At 47.4% G+C, this 14,634-nt stretch overlaps 1 protein-coding gene and 1 pseudogene across 1 annotated transcript; one reads left to right on the forward strand and one right to left on the reverse strand.

Moving 5' to 3' along the window:
- The first annotated feature begins 5,796 nt into the window (after positions 1-5,796).
- On the forward strand, positions 5,797-10,201 carry LOC146200300 (uncharacterized; annotated as a pseudogene).
- A 153-nt stretch (positions 10,202-10,354) lies between these two features.
- LOC146200301 (uncharacterized) lies at positions 10,355-14,444 on the reverse strand. The gene is made up of 3 exons (XM_084595475.1): positions 14,174-14,444; positions 11,591-11,981; positions 10,355-11,530 (listed from the first exon to the last, which is right to left on the reverse strand). The coding sequence occupies exons 1-3, from the start codon at positions 14,390-14,392 to the stop codon at positions 10,434-10,436; spliced, it is 1,707 nt and encodes a 568-aa protein (XP_084451601.1). The 5' UTR covers positions 14,393-14,444; the 3' UTR covers positions 10,355-10,433.
- Positions 14,445-14,634: the final 190 nt, after the last annotated feature.

The following is a 14,634-nucleotide window of genomic DNA, read 5'->3' on the forward strand; positions in this document are numbered from 1 at the left end:
TCAAACATAGGACAATTCTATCTTTCCACTAGACGCCGGAATCAGTTGGCTTCCGGCGGCGGCATGGGCTTGACGGATGACTTGTTTTTGTGATTGCTCTTCCTGGCTGTGAAGGGAGGATTCCCATGACTCTCCATTTCCATTCATCCCATTCAGCGCTGGGCAAGCCCAGAGCCAGCCAGAGCATGTGGTTTAGGGTCGCCATGCCTTCACAGTTCTTGCATTTGGAAGAGTGCACCTCAGGATGCCATTTGTGTAGGATATACTTGTTTGGGAAGGATGCCCATCTGCAGTTTTTGCCAGATTACTTCTTTCTTAATGAGGAATCTATGGGGGGAGGGGGGTTCTCCTAGCCGTTCTGTAGTGTTCTAGAATTTCTCTGTATGTGGTTAAGTCTCGCTTTTTGGACAGGGAGTAGTCAGCTGCCCGCGCTGGGGCCCGGTGAGCGAGTCCTCGGGCGATCTCATGGGGGTTCTAGTTCCCTGTGAGTCCACTATATGGGCGGGCTCCCATATTGTTTAAATTAGGTAATTTGGTACGTTCTCCTTGCCTGCTTGCAGAATTTTGCCGGCCTCTTTGGACACCTTATTACCGCTGTCATAGGCTTTGATTGCAGTCTTTTTTTCCTTTTTTTTTTAAAGCTTACTGTCTACATTTAGACGATTGAGGTACCTCAATTGTCTAAATGTAACAGGATCGCTTGGTGTTTTAACGCTGTCAAACGCTTTGCGTACGTCCAGTCCCACTATGACTCTCGAGTCGCTAGCCTTCCTTTCCAGTACTTGTTCTTTGATTTAGCATGACGTCGCTCGTACGTCTGAATCCAAGCATGCTGTCTGGGTACAGAGAGTTCCTTACTTTCCAAGTACCCGCTGAGCCTATTCTGTATGACGTGCTCCGTGAGCTTGCCAACACAGGAAGTTAACAATATTGGCCTAAGGTTTTCTAGTTTGAGTTATTTTCCTGGTTTGGGGATGAGGACTAGATTTGCTTTCTTCCACTCCCCGGGTATCTCCCCCTAATCCCATTGGGATGACTATAGTTGGCTGGGCTGGGCTGAGAGTTGGTCTATCCTCTCCGCGTTGTGCTGGGTAGCAATGCCTCTTTAAGTTGCTGTCTACCCTGCTCTCGGTCTTCTCAAGGCCTAATTCGGTCTTTTTAACTCGCTTTTTCTTTGGCGGTGCAGGCGCCTCTGGCTCGGTTTCGGACGACTTATCGTCCATGGCCTCCTGATGCGCTTCCGGTGGTCTGAGTTGAGCTTTGAACTCGTTCTCCCTTTGAACCTCCGTGATCACGGAGCTCCTGCATTTGAGCTTGTGTTTGCTCCTTGTAAAGCTTCCATTGCGCCTGTTGCTGTTTCATCATTTCGTGTTGTTTCATTTGCTCTTTGAGCTTCCTCACTATGTCTGAGTCATGGGAGTCCCCCGGTTCCCAGCCTTAGTGGGTGGTGCCCCCAATTGCTTCTTGGGCGGGCTGATGGTGGCCTGCTACGGTAGCTTCGGGAAGGATGTGAACCGCAGTCGCTCCCTGCTCGTGGCCCGCGTCTTGCTCTCGTCCCGCCTTCTGCGATGTTCTGGTAGTTTCTTCTCCTCCTCCTCTTGCTGGAACTTCACCTATTTTCGTTTCTTAACGATGTATGGAGTTCTGAAGACCTCCTTGCAGGTTTTGTCACCGGTGGGGTTGCAATCGTGTCCCTCGGTTGGGCTGGGGATGCCGCAGCTGCACTTTTCCTCCTTGCTCTCGCATACGTCGAAGCGGTGTCTAAGTTCTGCGCACTTATAGCATACGTCATACTTTTTCTTCTACAAGCAACAGTTCAGGATGGCACCTAGGCATTTGATTTTTCCCGATATACCTCCTTCGTGGTGAATGTAAGCATGATGGTCTTACATCCCTGTCCTAGTCGTCTGATCTCCAGCACCTTGGGGTTCTCATATTCTGCTACTATTCCCTGCTTGATCTTTTGCAGTGAGGTACTGAGTGGATGACTCCTCTCGAGAAATTGTTGGGTACTGCCAGGTGAGGTCATGTCGTACACTTTCCGTTTAATGTCCAGGTGTGTGAGGCGTAGGAGCTTATTGTCTCTTGCCTCTATGCTGGGGTGAATACAAAAATTACTTGCTTTTCATTCTTGACGTGCTGACATGCCTTGTTCCATTCAGTTTTCGCAGTTACATGTATGGCTTTGGTCAAGGTCGGTCCATCGTACTGTTTGACTGCCATGCCTCCCTTGGGGCGGAAAATGATTCTCTAGCCGTTATCGGGAAGCTTCATTTGATTCGAGGCGATCATCGCACAGCACACGGAAGCGCCACTGTTTCGCCTCCATAGAAACGCAGCCGCCAGTGGTCGGGATCGAACCATGGGTACTTAGTTAATTGTTAAATATAAAATTACCTATGGTGCGCCAAGCAGCTGGCAGCTGTATACAGATGGTTTCTGGAAACTACCTCAAATGTTTCATTTTTCTAACCATTGGCTAAAGTTAGCTTGGACACCCTTTATACTCTATCACAGGGTACAGTGGCTGGACATCAAGGAGGTTCAGGCTTTTCTGCTTTACTACAGACCATGTTCTAGGTTGCCAGACATGTACCTGTTTTTTCTTACCGATTGCATTACATTACAGCGTGAATTTAATGCGGCCTAATTAACTCCATGGGATGAAAACGGAATATGTGACACTGGCTGTACTTTCAGTTTCGCACTCCCCGCCGGCCGGCATGACTGAGAGGAGGAAAACGGCAACATATGTGCCTTGCTTCGAACGACTTTTATTAACCGATCTGCCTTAATTAACTTAGCAAAAAGGTAATTTATTTCATTGGGCTTTGCATGAACAGCATTTTCCACTAACCACTGATGCGCTGGCATCATTTCGACTACAGTGTTCTACGTTTCGGTTGTGGTGGCCTCAGCAGCGCGTAGCGCGGACGCGCAACTCTCAAAATGCTGCATCCGTCTCGTGTCTTAAAGGGGTCATGCAATGCCTAAAACGGGGTAAAGCAAATCGGTCGAGAGATAGGTACTCCCTCACAGGTCAATTCACCGCAAGAATTTTTTAGCTAGCTTCATTAACACCAGAGATATCGGCAATTAAAAATGGCGCTCCTCCTCGCTCCCCTCAACTCAACACTCCGAGACACCAGAAAAAAACGAAGAAAACAGCTCGGGAACTCCGCCCCGCTAGCCCCGCCCACGAAGCTTCATCGGGTGACGCTAGGTTCTCAGACTTCCGGTCGTCGCGCCTGTTTTCCCAAGAGCGTCGCCTATGCATTCACGGTCTCTGCCTTTCCCGTCCCGTCTGCGTTTGCATAGCTTTCAACCTTGTCTGCTGTCTTCCTCGGCCGCCGGTGTCTTCAGTTTCTTGACCTCTCGGAATTGTGTGCGACAGCAGCCCGAACGACTCTGGTCGTTCGCGAGCGCATACCTGCAGGTGGCGGCCGCCGCGGAGGGAGCACTTTCCTTCATATCCCTGTCCCATTCAGCGCAAATTAGCGTGCACTCCTGCCGAGCACGGCTTTCTACAAGACCGCTTTCTTCTCTCGCGCTGCCTGGGTCAGTCTCTTTGGTACCGTCTTCTGCGGTTTGACCAACGGCGGCCGGTGACTCCTCGCGGAGTTGACGCGATAGCATCGACTCTGCATGGATGCTGGCAGACGATCGAGCGTGCGAGTTGCCCGCGTGCAAACATATGTCGTCGTCGCTTTTAGTCCGGAGCTGCTTTCATTATGGTCGGCGAGAGGCATCTCTTGTGCATAACGAATGGAATGTATACGCGTACGTATCACCGACGAGAGCACGGACTGATGATCGCTACAGAGTTGATATCGGATGACAGGTGAGCACGAATTATTCGTCCGCGAATCTTAAAATTGAGGTTAACAAAAAGAATAGTGTAGTGTTTTTTTTTTTTTGACGTCCTTTCGCACATCGTTTAGGAAGTGCCAATGCGCCGCGTGCACGCGTGTTTATCTCATGTGTACGCATCGTCCGAGCCAGAATCGACGGCGCAAAACATCAGCAAAGCAGCTCGGCACATTCAGTTCGGCAGTGCAGGTTGTCACTGATTTTCGCACCGACACGCAAGAATCGCGCACAAGAGCATGCGAGCGGCTACGCTAGAGACGCAGCGAAGCGGGTGATTCCAAAACGCCGTCCGCCGTGGCTTCGACGCAAATAAGGCCTAGCGACGACCAGGGAGCAGCGCACGATTGGAGTGCCGTCGGTCGCAGCGCCCGCGGACGGCATCTCTGCGGTAACCTGGCGGCATCCGGTGCTGCACATAAGCGGTGCGAATTTGTGTACTTTCGCGATGAAGCTGAGGACAGACCTTTTTTGACGCATGTTTCATTTACACGAAGGTTGATACTGCCTTTTTAATCGGTACGGTGTTGAATCGGACCTGCGTGCTCTTTTTGTACTGCTGCGCCGACGCGCACTTTCAGTCGGACGCACATAGTTTAGGAAGTGCCAGTGCGTAACGTGCACGCGTGTTTTATCTCATGTGTACGCATCGGCCGATCCAGAAACAACGGCGCAAAACATGAACAAAGCAGCTCGCCACATGCAGTTCGGCAGCGCAGGTTGTCACTGTTTTCCGAAGCAACACGCAAGAATCGTGCACAGGAGCACGCGAGCGACTACACTAGAGACGCAGCGAAGCGGACGATTCTAAAATGCCGTCCGCCGTGGCTGCGATGCAAAAGAAACAAGGCCTATCGACGAGCAGGGAGCAGCGCACGACCGGTGTGCCGTCGGCCGCAGCTCCCGCGCCTGGCGGCATCGGGTGCTGCACTTAAGCGGTGCGAATTTGTGTACGTTCGCGATGAAGCTGAGGGTACACCTTTTTTTGACGCATGTTCCATTTAATTATTAAAACGCCGCACAAATGGTCGATGCGGCGAAGACGAGACAGGAGGGACTACAGTACGTTGATGCGCCGTCGGTCGGTACATAAAGGTTGATGCTGCCTATTTAATCGGTACGGTGTTAAATCGGACCAGCTAGTGCTCTTTTCGCACTCCTGCACAGACGCGCACTTTCAGTCGGATGCCACCACCTCGGTTAACATCGCGAACCGAAGCGCCAAGCTCGGGTTCACGCATGCATTGCAGCACTCGAGCAGACGACTTTCGGAGCTACCGGAAGTGTGTCAGTGACGTAGTGGGTGTCACGGCTGCAGCCAATGGCAGCCTGTCGTGGCCTGTCATTCTGGGACTGGTGACGTAGGAAATCACGGCAGAATAGTCCCAAATTTCGCCGCCACGCGGAAATGGCGCAGCCCGCGAATTTCAAAAAACGCTGTTTTTAAAAATTGTTAACAAATCGCTGGATTTTTCCCGATGAGTTTTACTTTGAACGAATGCTCGGAAGCACTTGTTCTGCGCATTGAAAACGTTTGTCAGTGACCTTTCTAGCCGTTTCATGCCCCCTTTAAGATGCAGTTGGTCCAACACAGGCACTCACACACTGCCAGTGCCGCCTTCACTTTCGTCTGTTGCCATTTAGCATAGGTACCCCATCCCAGGTGAAGAACCAACTGGCCCAGAACGAGTTATTCCTGGTCACACGTTACTGAAAATTTTTAACATGTGCCCGTGTGTTTCAAAACTTTGTACATGTTCTTTTAACTCAATAACTGAAAACTTCCGGTAGAGATTTCTCTAACAAGTGACACTTTGAAGCTAAAGTTTAGAGCGTAGTAGCTATTTACTAGTGATTTACTGGTTTAGTGCGAGGCTGCCACCTTGCTCCAAGCTACACACAAAAAAACAACCTTTGCTGCAATAGGGGATATGCAAAATTACTCCGACGTCGGCCAACACTGGGTGCAAAAGTCGGGCCGCCATCTTTGTTAGGTCAAGCGCCGGCTGGTACGGAGCATATTGCATTGCCGCACGTATCACCTTGCAGCCGGACAGTCCCTGAGTAGCGTGCGACGTTGACATGGCAGAACAACGGCGTTTCCCAAATTCTGACCATGCGATGTGGAAAAACGACTTGGAAGCCCTTCCACATTTGTCTGAGGGCACGTTAGCAGGCTTATGTGCGTCGGCAGGTCCGTCGAGTCGGCAGCAAAACAAGTCGTACATCTTTGCCGTCGAAGCCTATACATTGCCTTCATCGGTGTCGACTAACATTTGCGACTCAAGGTATGTATGCATGATATGAGCTACAATTTTTAGCCAGCATTGCTCCTAGCCAGAAGCCATTTGCGCGAATGTGGGCTACTTCTGACGCCCTAGTGACACCCCCGTACGACCGTGTGCTCCGCGTTTCGAGATAGACGTACGCCAGTTTAGTCTGAGTTTAAGCGGCAAGAACGGCAAAAAAAAAAAAAAGGCAAACAATGTATTCCATAGTTCCTTAAGCAAGCTGCGCGTCGTGCTCGCAGCTACACACCAAACTTGGTGGGACATCGCGTCGTGGCCGCGGCTCAGCTGACATGCTGCAGTCAGTATTATGCGCGAGTGTAAAAAGCACGGGAAACAATACTTTGTACGCCAGACTTCACCCATTATTCTTTCCTCGGATGAGCGTTCGTACTATCTTTGTGTCTGCTCTGCAATGTGTATGGCGATAAACCAGCTTCTCGTTGGCATTCTTCCCATTCATTAACGCATGCCTTGTGCCGCAGATGTAAAAGCAATGCGTTGCTTCGCCGTGGCTTGCACGGACTTTTTTTACGTCACCTGCATACTTATAGCGGACACATACAAGAGTAGGACTGTGGCTGAGCTGTAGTAGGAGGGACAATAATTTGCACGAATCGTATGAAGGACAGCACGAAGCAGGGTTATCATGCAGTTCATGTTTATTAACTGATATCTTATTTACTGATAAAATGTTCATTACACAAAGGTTACAGAGGGATTTTAAGTTGTTGTCCAGTGGACATAAGAGGTAAGTCATTCTGTGTACTTAAAATATTTTTTTTTACAGACTTGGCATCGTCTACGCGAGAGCGACATGCTTTAGAAGCCAGAAAAAAACAGGCCGGCCTTACAAGGTTCATCTGGCATTTCAGTTGAACAGTTCTACAGTCACTGACACAACATGTGAATGTGCTGCTGGGACAAGCGGATCGTGCAGCCATATTCTTGCTGCCCTGCGGCTCATGATTTTGTTAAAAAAAAAAAGGATTTAAAGAAGCACCACCAGAGCTGTCATGCACGGAGCTCCCTCAGCAATGGAGGCGCCCTCGACAACATAACATCAGGCCAATGAGTGTGCTCGACGTCGATTGGAGGAGCCCTCGTGAAGATGGCACCCTTCTACCAACACCTGCAAAAGTGTATGATGCACGAGCTAAGAAGTTAGAGGAGCAGCAGCAACTGGACAGTTTTCACAAGTTGGGTGAAAGTCTCCGTCGACATGGAAATGATGAATTTGCAGCTGCCCTGTGCACCGCAAAGGGACCTTTTAAGGATACCAAACTAGGGATGGCACCTCCTGGCTCAGCACTGTCCTACCAGCAAAAAAAGCTGCCTGCAGGCTTCAAGACATGGAAAAATATTCCAGATGGAAGTGGAGTATTCCTATTAGTCCCAGAATTATTCCTGTTCGACCAAGCTGTGCCGCATACATTTGTCGACAGATTCAGTGCAGATGAATGGAGTATATTGAGGGTGAGTGGAGCTTAAAGTACCTCACCTCACTTCCCCCTAGTGCAGTATTGTTAACTGTAACCCTGTAATATGGCAGGCTTATATACTGCAAGCATTCACAGCACTGCACTCTTTAATAGCTGTATAGTCTACTTGTAGAGATGCAACCCTGTAGAAACAGCACGGTTTAATCCTGCATGAAGACAGTGTACTCAGCCACAGTGAGAACACTAAGGACATATATCATGGAACTTATTTCAAGTTGATGGGGTAACAAAATATGGTATGATTTTAATTATTTAAAGATAGTTAGAGTAGGACGTGCGAAAGCTGTTTGCCCATCGATGGAAGTTGATGGAGACAATGTAGAATGCACAGAGTGAGTGTGTTTCAGTTTAACATGCGGGCTGATCAGCCGTAGTGATAGCTACGACGTTGAATAATTGTTTCCCATGAGAAATTCCTGGGATCGAAATGTTCTGCTTTGACAAGTTTTTTTTTTTTTTCCCCGAGCTTGGCAGATGAAAACCATAACATTCTTGGTTGAGTTTGCCCGCGTGTAGTTTTCACACTAAAATGTGGCTCTCAACAGCCAGCTGCTGGAACTTGTCGCTTTATGCTTTGTTCTATTTGTTTATTGCAGGAAATGCAAGTATCCCCTGAGGATGCCAGGCGACTAGAGCTCAATTCAAGGCAACAAGCACGAAGTGAATGCTGGAAGGAGGGCCGGTTGAACAGGTTAACTGCGTCGTGCTTTGGGAGAGTACTCAAAAGGGACCAGTGGACGGACAAGGGCCTGCGGAATCTTATTGAACCGAAGGACTTGTCCCGTGTACGTGCTATTCAGTATGGACAAAGGAATGAAAGTGCGGCCTCAGACCGGTATTGTGTCACCATGTGGAACCTAGGACATCATGTTACACTGCAGCACTGCGGCTTGGTAGTACACCCAGAATGCCCATGGCTAGGCGCTAGCCCCGACAGGCTTGTGTATGACCCAGAAGAACAAACATACGGGGTCCTTGAGGTCAAGTGTCCATACTCTTTAAAAGACAGCGAGCCAGAGCAAGCTAGGTCGGCAGAGTTCTGCATGACATTTACTGAAAATGATGTACCAAGTCTAAAAAGAGACCATGAATACTACGCCCAAGTACTTGGCCAAATGGCTCTGACAGAATGCAAGTGGGGGGACTTTGTTGTCTGTTCGGAAAAGTGGATTGTCATAGAGCGCATTTGCTTTGATGAAGCAGAGTGGACACGCATGAAGGCAAAGCTGGATAGCTTCTTTTTCAGTCATATGCTGCAATATGTTGTAAGTAGGAGGAGCCTTTAATTTTCGCATGCAGGCTAAACAGAAGTTATCAGCCGGACTGTAGCCACACAGGGCAAAGGCCTCTTTCTTCGCGTTTGTTTTCTGAACCATTCGGCACGCTTCCTGTCTTTTTCTGAACCATTCTGCACGCTAACATTAAGAGACAGCAGCCTCTTAATGTTACACTTTAAAGTAGCGGTGCGCTAACAGAATACAAAAAGACAGCACAAAACACAAGGGCAAACTTGCTGCATTTTCATCTTCACCTACATGAATGAGGATGAGACAAAAAACTGGGAACGAAAGTACAACCAAAAGCTAAAGCACCTAATCCTCCTTTTCTGATCCGATAAAAACAATAATCATGTTGTGTCAGGCACCAAAACAAGTTGGTGGCCTGTGCTGAAGGAGTGGTTTACAAGATTCCACTCTCTTGCGGTAAGGCCTATGTGGGTCAGACTGGCAAGTGTGTGAATGGGAGGTTGCGACAGCACAATACGAATGTCTCGTAAGACGTGGAAATATAAATATCTTCCGATAATTTCACATATGGCTCCTCTAAACCACGATTTCACAATGCCTGCCAAGGTTTCAACGGTGTCAAGTGCTTTTTTGTAATCTATGTATAAAGATTGATTATATTACAAGCAATTTTCTATCACCTGATTGATAGTGTGGGTATAATTCATTGTACAGTAGCGTTTACGAAATCCTGCCTGATCTCAAATGTGAATATACATAATACTTAGAGTTGTTTTGCCTCCGTATTCAAATGCTCTGAATATGAGAATACAAAACGTGCAGTGAAAATCCACAGTACAGACCACAATATCACAATGAAAAAATGAGAAAAAAAGCCCATATCACTAGTCTTTGCAACGCCAGAAATATGAACACAACAATAAAGAGCAAAAAACTATAGCAACGCACATTAACAGAAATGAATCTTCTCACCATTACATACAAAACATGAAAATATAAGTAGCGTTCCAGCATGACCTATTACCTTCCATACATGACCTCTATGCAGTTAAATGCAATGTTAATCACAATTTCTGATATGCAGTCCAGTGGAACACAATAGCTAATCTAGACGAAGTGCACAAACTTTCATGATAATGGGTGCAGTTGCATGTTAATCCTGATATTTCGTTCTTCATATTCTATTTTGTTATCGACATTAATGAACAGGACAGTCGAGCATACAACAACACAAGCTGCATAGAGTGAACTGGTTGTACAAAGCTCGCAAAAAAGAAATAAAGCAATACAAAAGACAGGGTGGAGCACTGCCTCTAGTTTCATAATAAATGCTCCATCAAGCATGGCACTCATGCAACATTTAATGGTTTTGTCATCCAATCAACTATGTAAAGAATTCATCATCCTCTGAATGACACGGTGCAGGAATGGAACTTTGCACGAGTTGGTCATTCTGTGCATGTGGCTGCAAACACAACAAACACCAAGTAGCTGACACTGCTGGATATGCAGCGGTGCATCATATAACCTCATGTGGAGTCATCAAACGCCCACAAAACATCTGTATTGCTTTGACGCTGAATTAGAGCAGTTTGGAAATTCGTGAGGATAGCTGCTACTGTCCAAATCTGATTAATAACTGGTGCCAGAGTAAGTGGAATCGGTCGGTCAAAAATATGGTACCCTTTGATCCGCTGTATTCTCCGCTCCACATGTATCCTGAGTGAAGCAATCTCTTTAGTTTCTTGCACCTGGCCTTTTGAGAATGTTCCACCTCTTAGAAATGGGGGTATGTTTAGCTTCACACCCTTGCTTTCCAAGAGATCCTCAATAACGAATCCCTTGTCTGCCATCACACCATCATTCTCTTCAAAGTCCAGCTCTAGAAACCCACTCCTTACGACACACTCCCTGTCTGAAGTGGACCCTGTGAAAAGCTCAGAAACAAATGTTACAAGTCCATTAGGAGAAACGCCTATCAGCCCTTTAAATGTGTTTGAGGACTTGTATGAGGAGTAGGTGCTTGACTGAAGTGAGAGAGATGATGGCACCTCACAACGGATCTCAGTAGCATCCAAGATTACCCTTGTTGATGCATAATCCCCAACAAATACAACTGGCATGTAGTCATCGACCACTTTCCTAGATGCCCACAATGGCAAAGTGCCCAATTTACCATAAAGGAAATTCAGCCATGATGTGCATATCCTAGACACTGTTGACTGCGTAATGCCAAACCTATGTGCAAGGTCAGTCTCAAACAATCCCAGGCGCAACCTAACCAAAACCAAGAAAAGCTGGTTCTCAGTGCTGAGCTTTCTCTTGCGGCCCCTTGTTGCAGAGGATCCCTCGGCACGCAACACATTGCAGCCACCATCGCCAGCCTCGAGGAATACAAGGAGGGATGTGAAGTGCTCATAGCTCGGCAGCCCGGTATAGAACTGAAGAGCTTCATCTGATTGCTTGAACCGGTCGATACAAAAAGGAGATGTTCTTTCTTTTTCTACATTGAGCTGCTGAGTCACGCTATCTTTTTCTGATCGCAGCTCTTGAATTTCAGCCCTTGCTGATTGCAGCTGCTCTCTCAGATGGCTGCATTCATCACGAAGTTTTCTGATATCCTTGTCTTGTCTGTCAATCACAGCGACCAGATGTTCAACTTTTTCATGGTGCGCATGATCTGCACCAGCATGCTCAGACGTATCTCCAGTCTGCACATCCATGTTGCCGTCGCTAGAATCAGGTGGAGTCTGCTGTGGTGCATTTGGCGTTAAATCTTGCACCGGCAGCAGTTGATCCTGCAGCTTGGCGGCTTGCCTGGCTGGCAGTGCTGCACGCTGCTTCGGGGGCTTCCGCTGCTTGCGCTGTTTGGCAAAGTTAAACACAGAAGGTACTGCTGTGTCTCTGAGGATGTTGTGACCACTAGCCACTCCAGGAATGTAGTCACACACTCGAAAGTGTTTCGAGCATACTTTCGTATACTCAGACACTTTAAAATTCGGGCCTTCATCTCTCTTGATCGCGATGATCCACTTCTTGCGAAGCGCGATATCCTTGGGGAAACGGTGAAAAGACACCTATAAAAAAAACACGAACAACTGTTACTTAACCTAAATCTTGAGGTAACATGATGACCTAAAGTTCCTTTAGCTACAATGAATAACAAATAACTTGTTAGGAGCTGCTTTGATTCCAGTCACCACATGAAACTTGCTTACTTTGAAAAAGTCAGGGAGCACCTGTGAACAACTGTGTATTGATGCTAACATCGGACACGCACTCCCGGTCAGTGGCATAGAGTCTCAGGTGACTGCGGCCTGAGTGATATCAACTCGTCATTAATATAAAGTCATGAGCAGACTTGTCTAAAGCCCTGCAGTTACCAGCAAAGTGAAATCATAGCATAGCTGCAGTGCTAAAGGCACTGTGTTTCCGCCTTTCTTGCCTGTCTTATACAGCCTCGCTAGAGCAGAGCCCGAGCTTCAAAACTAGTAGCCTTTGCTCCTCAGTGGACCGCTCGAACGCTATAGACAAGCCTGCTCACGCCGCTTAGGCAATATTCGTTGCACGATTTTACAATGATGTCTGCACCTGTGCAGAACGTACACAAATGAATGTAATACCTCTGTCACACGAGCAGATTTAATGTCATTCGAATCGAATGTCATTCGATGCATCGAATGTCATTCGGTTTCTTTCGGTGCTACACGGTAAAATATAATGTCATTCGCAAATGGTAGCAATTACGATCAGCTACAAAAAATGCTGCGCTTAAGGAGCATCAGTGCGCATAAAAAGGCGTTTGAAATCACTGTGTAACATTTTAAAGCTGATCAAAAACTTTCTGTACGATAATTCAAGCGAAAAACATTACTTTTGGCTGTGCTGTAGCACTTTAGCCATAAAAATCCAAGCCAAGTATCGAGTCACCCAGAAATCCGAAATATGTAAACAAACAATATGGCTGAACACAGCGGAGCGCGGATACACAGTGCGGAGACGCACGGAGACACGTAGAGCATGCAATTGGCGTCCAAACTGTGAGGCGCTCAGTCAAAACTTTAAATAGTTCCGAGATAAACATACGGGGAGATGCGGTTACCAAGGAACACAGAGCCCAAAATGATCGTGAGTCGCTGCCATTACTGGACCACCGCTGTGACCGAGAGTAATGCCGTTCCGCGAGAGTCTGCAGTGCTAATAATTTTACACCTAAATTAACAGGTTTTAAAACAAAACTTTAGAAATATAATTTTTAAATTTCAATGTGCGCAGAATATGTTGTTGCGTTACTTGTTTCTGCTGCGTATCTGGCATCAAGAGTACACATTCGGTTCGCGATCGAATGCGAATGAGTTCCCCAAACTCATTCGATGAAGAATGTCATTCGAACCTAATGACATTAAATTTTCTCGTGTAGCATGGGAATAATGACATTAGATGCTAATGTCATTCGATACGAATGACATTAAATTTGCTCGTGTGACAGGGGTATAAGCTTATTTGCGTGTGTTACCAGCTTTCGCCACGAAGTAATGCTGGACGTATTTAAGCGCGATCGCGGGCACACAGCAGTTCGAAGCAGCCCACAATCTTCAACGCAACCGGGTGCAGAAATAATCGAGCCCTAGCGTTTGGTTCCGTGTGCGGCTCTTGCAGCTGTTTCTACAGCCAGAGGCGCTTCTTCTACAGCTAACCAGCGGAGCACTCGAACGGAACGCTCTAGACAAGCCTGCATGTTCACGTCGCTTAGGCAAGGTTCGTTGCACGATTATTTTCGATAATGTCCGCACTTGTGGAGAACATACACAAATGAACGTAAGCTTTTATTTATGCGTGTTACCAGCTTTCGCCACGGAAGATTTCTGGACGTATGAAGTTCATTCGCGGCCACATCGCGCATCGGAGCCGCCAACAATCTTCGACGCGACCGGGTGCAGAAATAATCGCTAGCGTTTGGTTCTGCATGCGGCACAAATCAGCCGTTTATACAGCTAAGCCCTGCTAAGTTGCTTGCTGCATCAAGCCTGAGAACTAATCGCGGCACCGTGGGAAACGCGATATGGACGCACTCTGCATCCTGCGCGATAACTAAGCGCCGAGGAGGTTATCAAACGGCGCAGTCATTGAGTTTCGCTACAAACACCGGCTAGCATAAAACTAGCTTAGTTTACACACCTTGGCTCATGCGCCAAGAACAATTGCGGTAGCTCTTCAGACGCGGCCATTTCATCACGGAGCAACAACCGCAACATCGAGCAGCACGTACCTTTTTTCCGTCGCTATCGATGATTCCTCGCTGTTTACATAGCGGAACGCAGCAGTGCGACGGCATCGTCCAGCGAGCAAAGAGAATTAAAAATCGTGTAGAACACAAATATGCTCCGAACAAGCAGCACGCTGTACCAAGATACACTGCGTCGACGGCGACTGCTGGCTGGCGGCTGCCGTCGGCTACGTTCCTTGACCCAACAAACATGGCTGACATGGTTACTTTTGCTATAACTAGATGGCGCTACCTATTTTGCATATCTCCTATTGTGATTGTGCAAACAAAAGCTGCGGCTAATAACCACCTGGTATGTGACAAAAGGCCACAGTCCAAGCTATACACAACAGATACTCTTAAGTGTGTAGACACTGGTTTGCCACACGCTTTTGTATGTCGCATTTATAAAGTTCACACACTTGTACCCAAAGATAGTATGCTCAGAACAGAGAGTGCAATCC

The sequence above is a fragment of the Amblyomma maculatum genome, chromosome 2, assembly GCF_055883805.1.
Source record: "Amblyomma maculatum isolate TAMU_Amacu chromosome 2, ASM5588380v1, whole genome shotgun sequence".
Classification (NCBI taxonomy): domain Eukaryota; kingdom Metazoa; phylum Arthropoda; class Arachnida; order Ixodida; family Ixodidae; genus Amblyomma; species Amblyomma maculatum.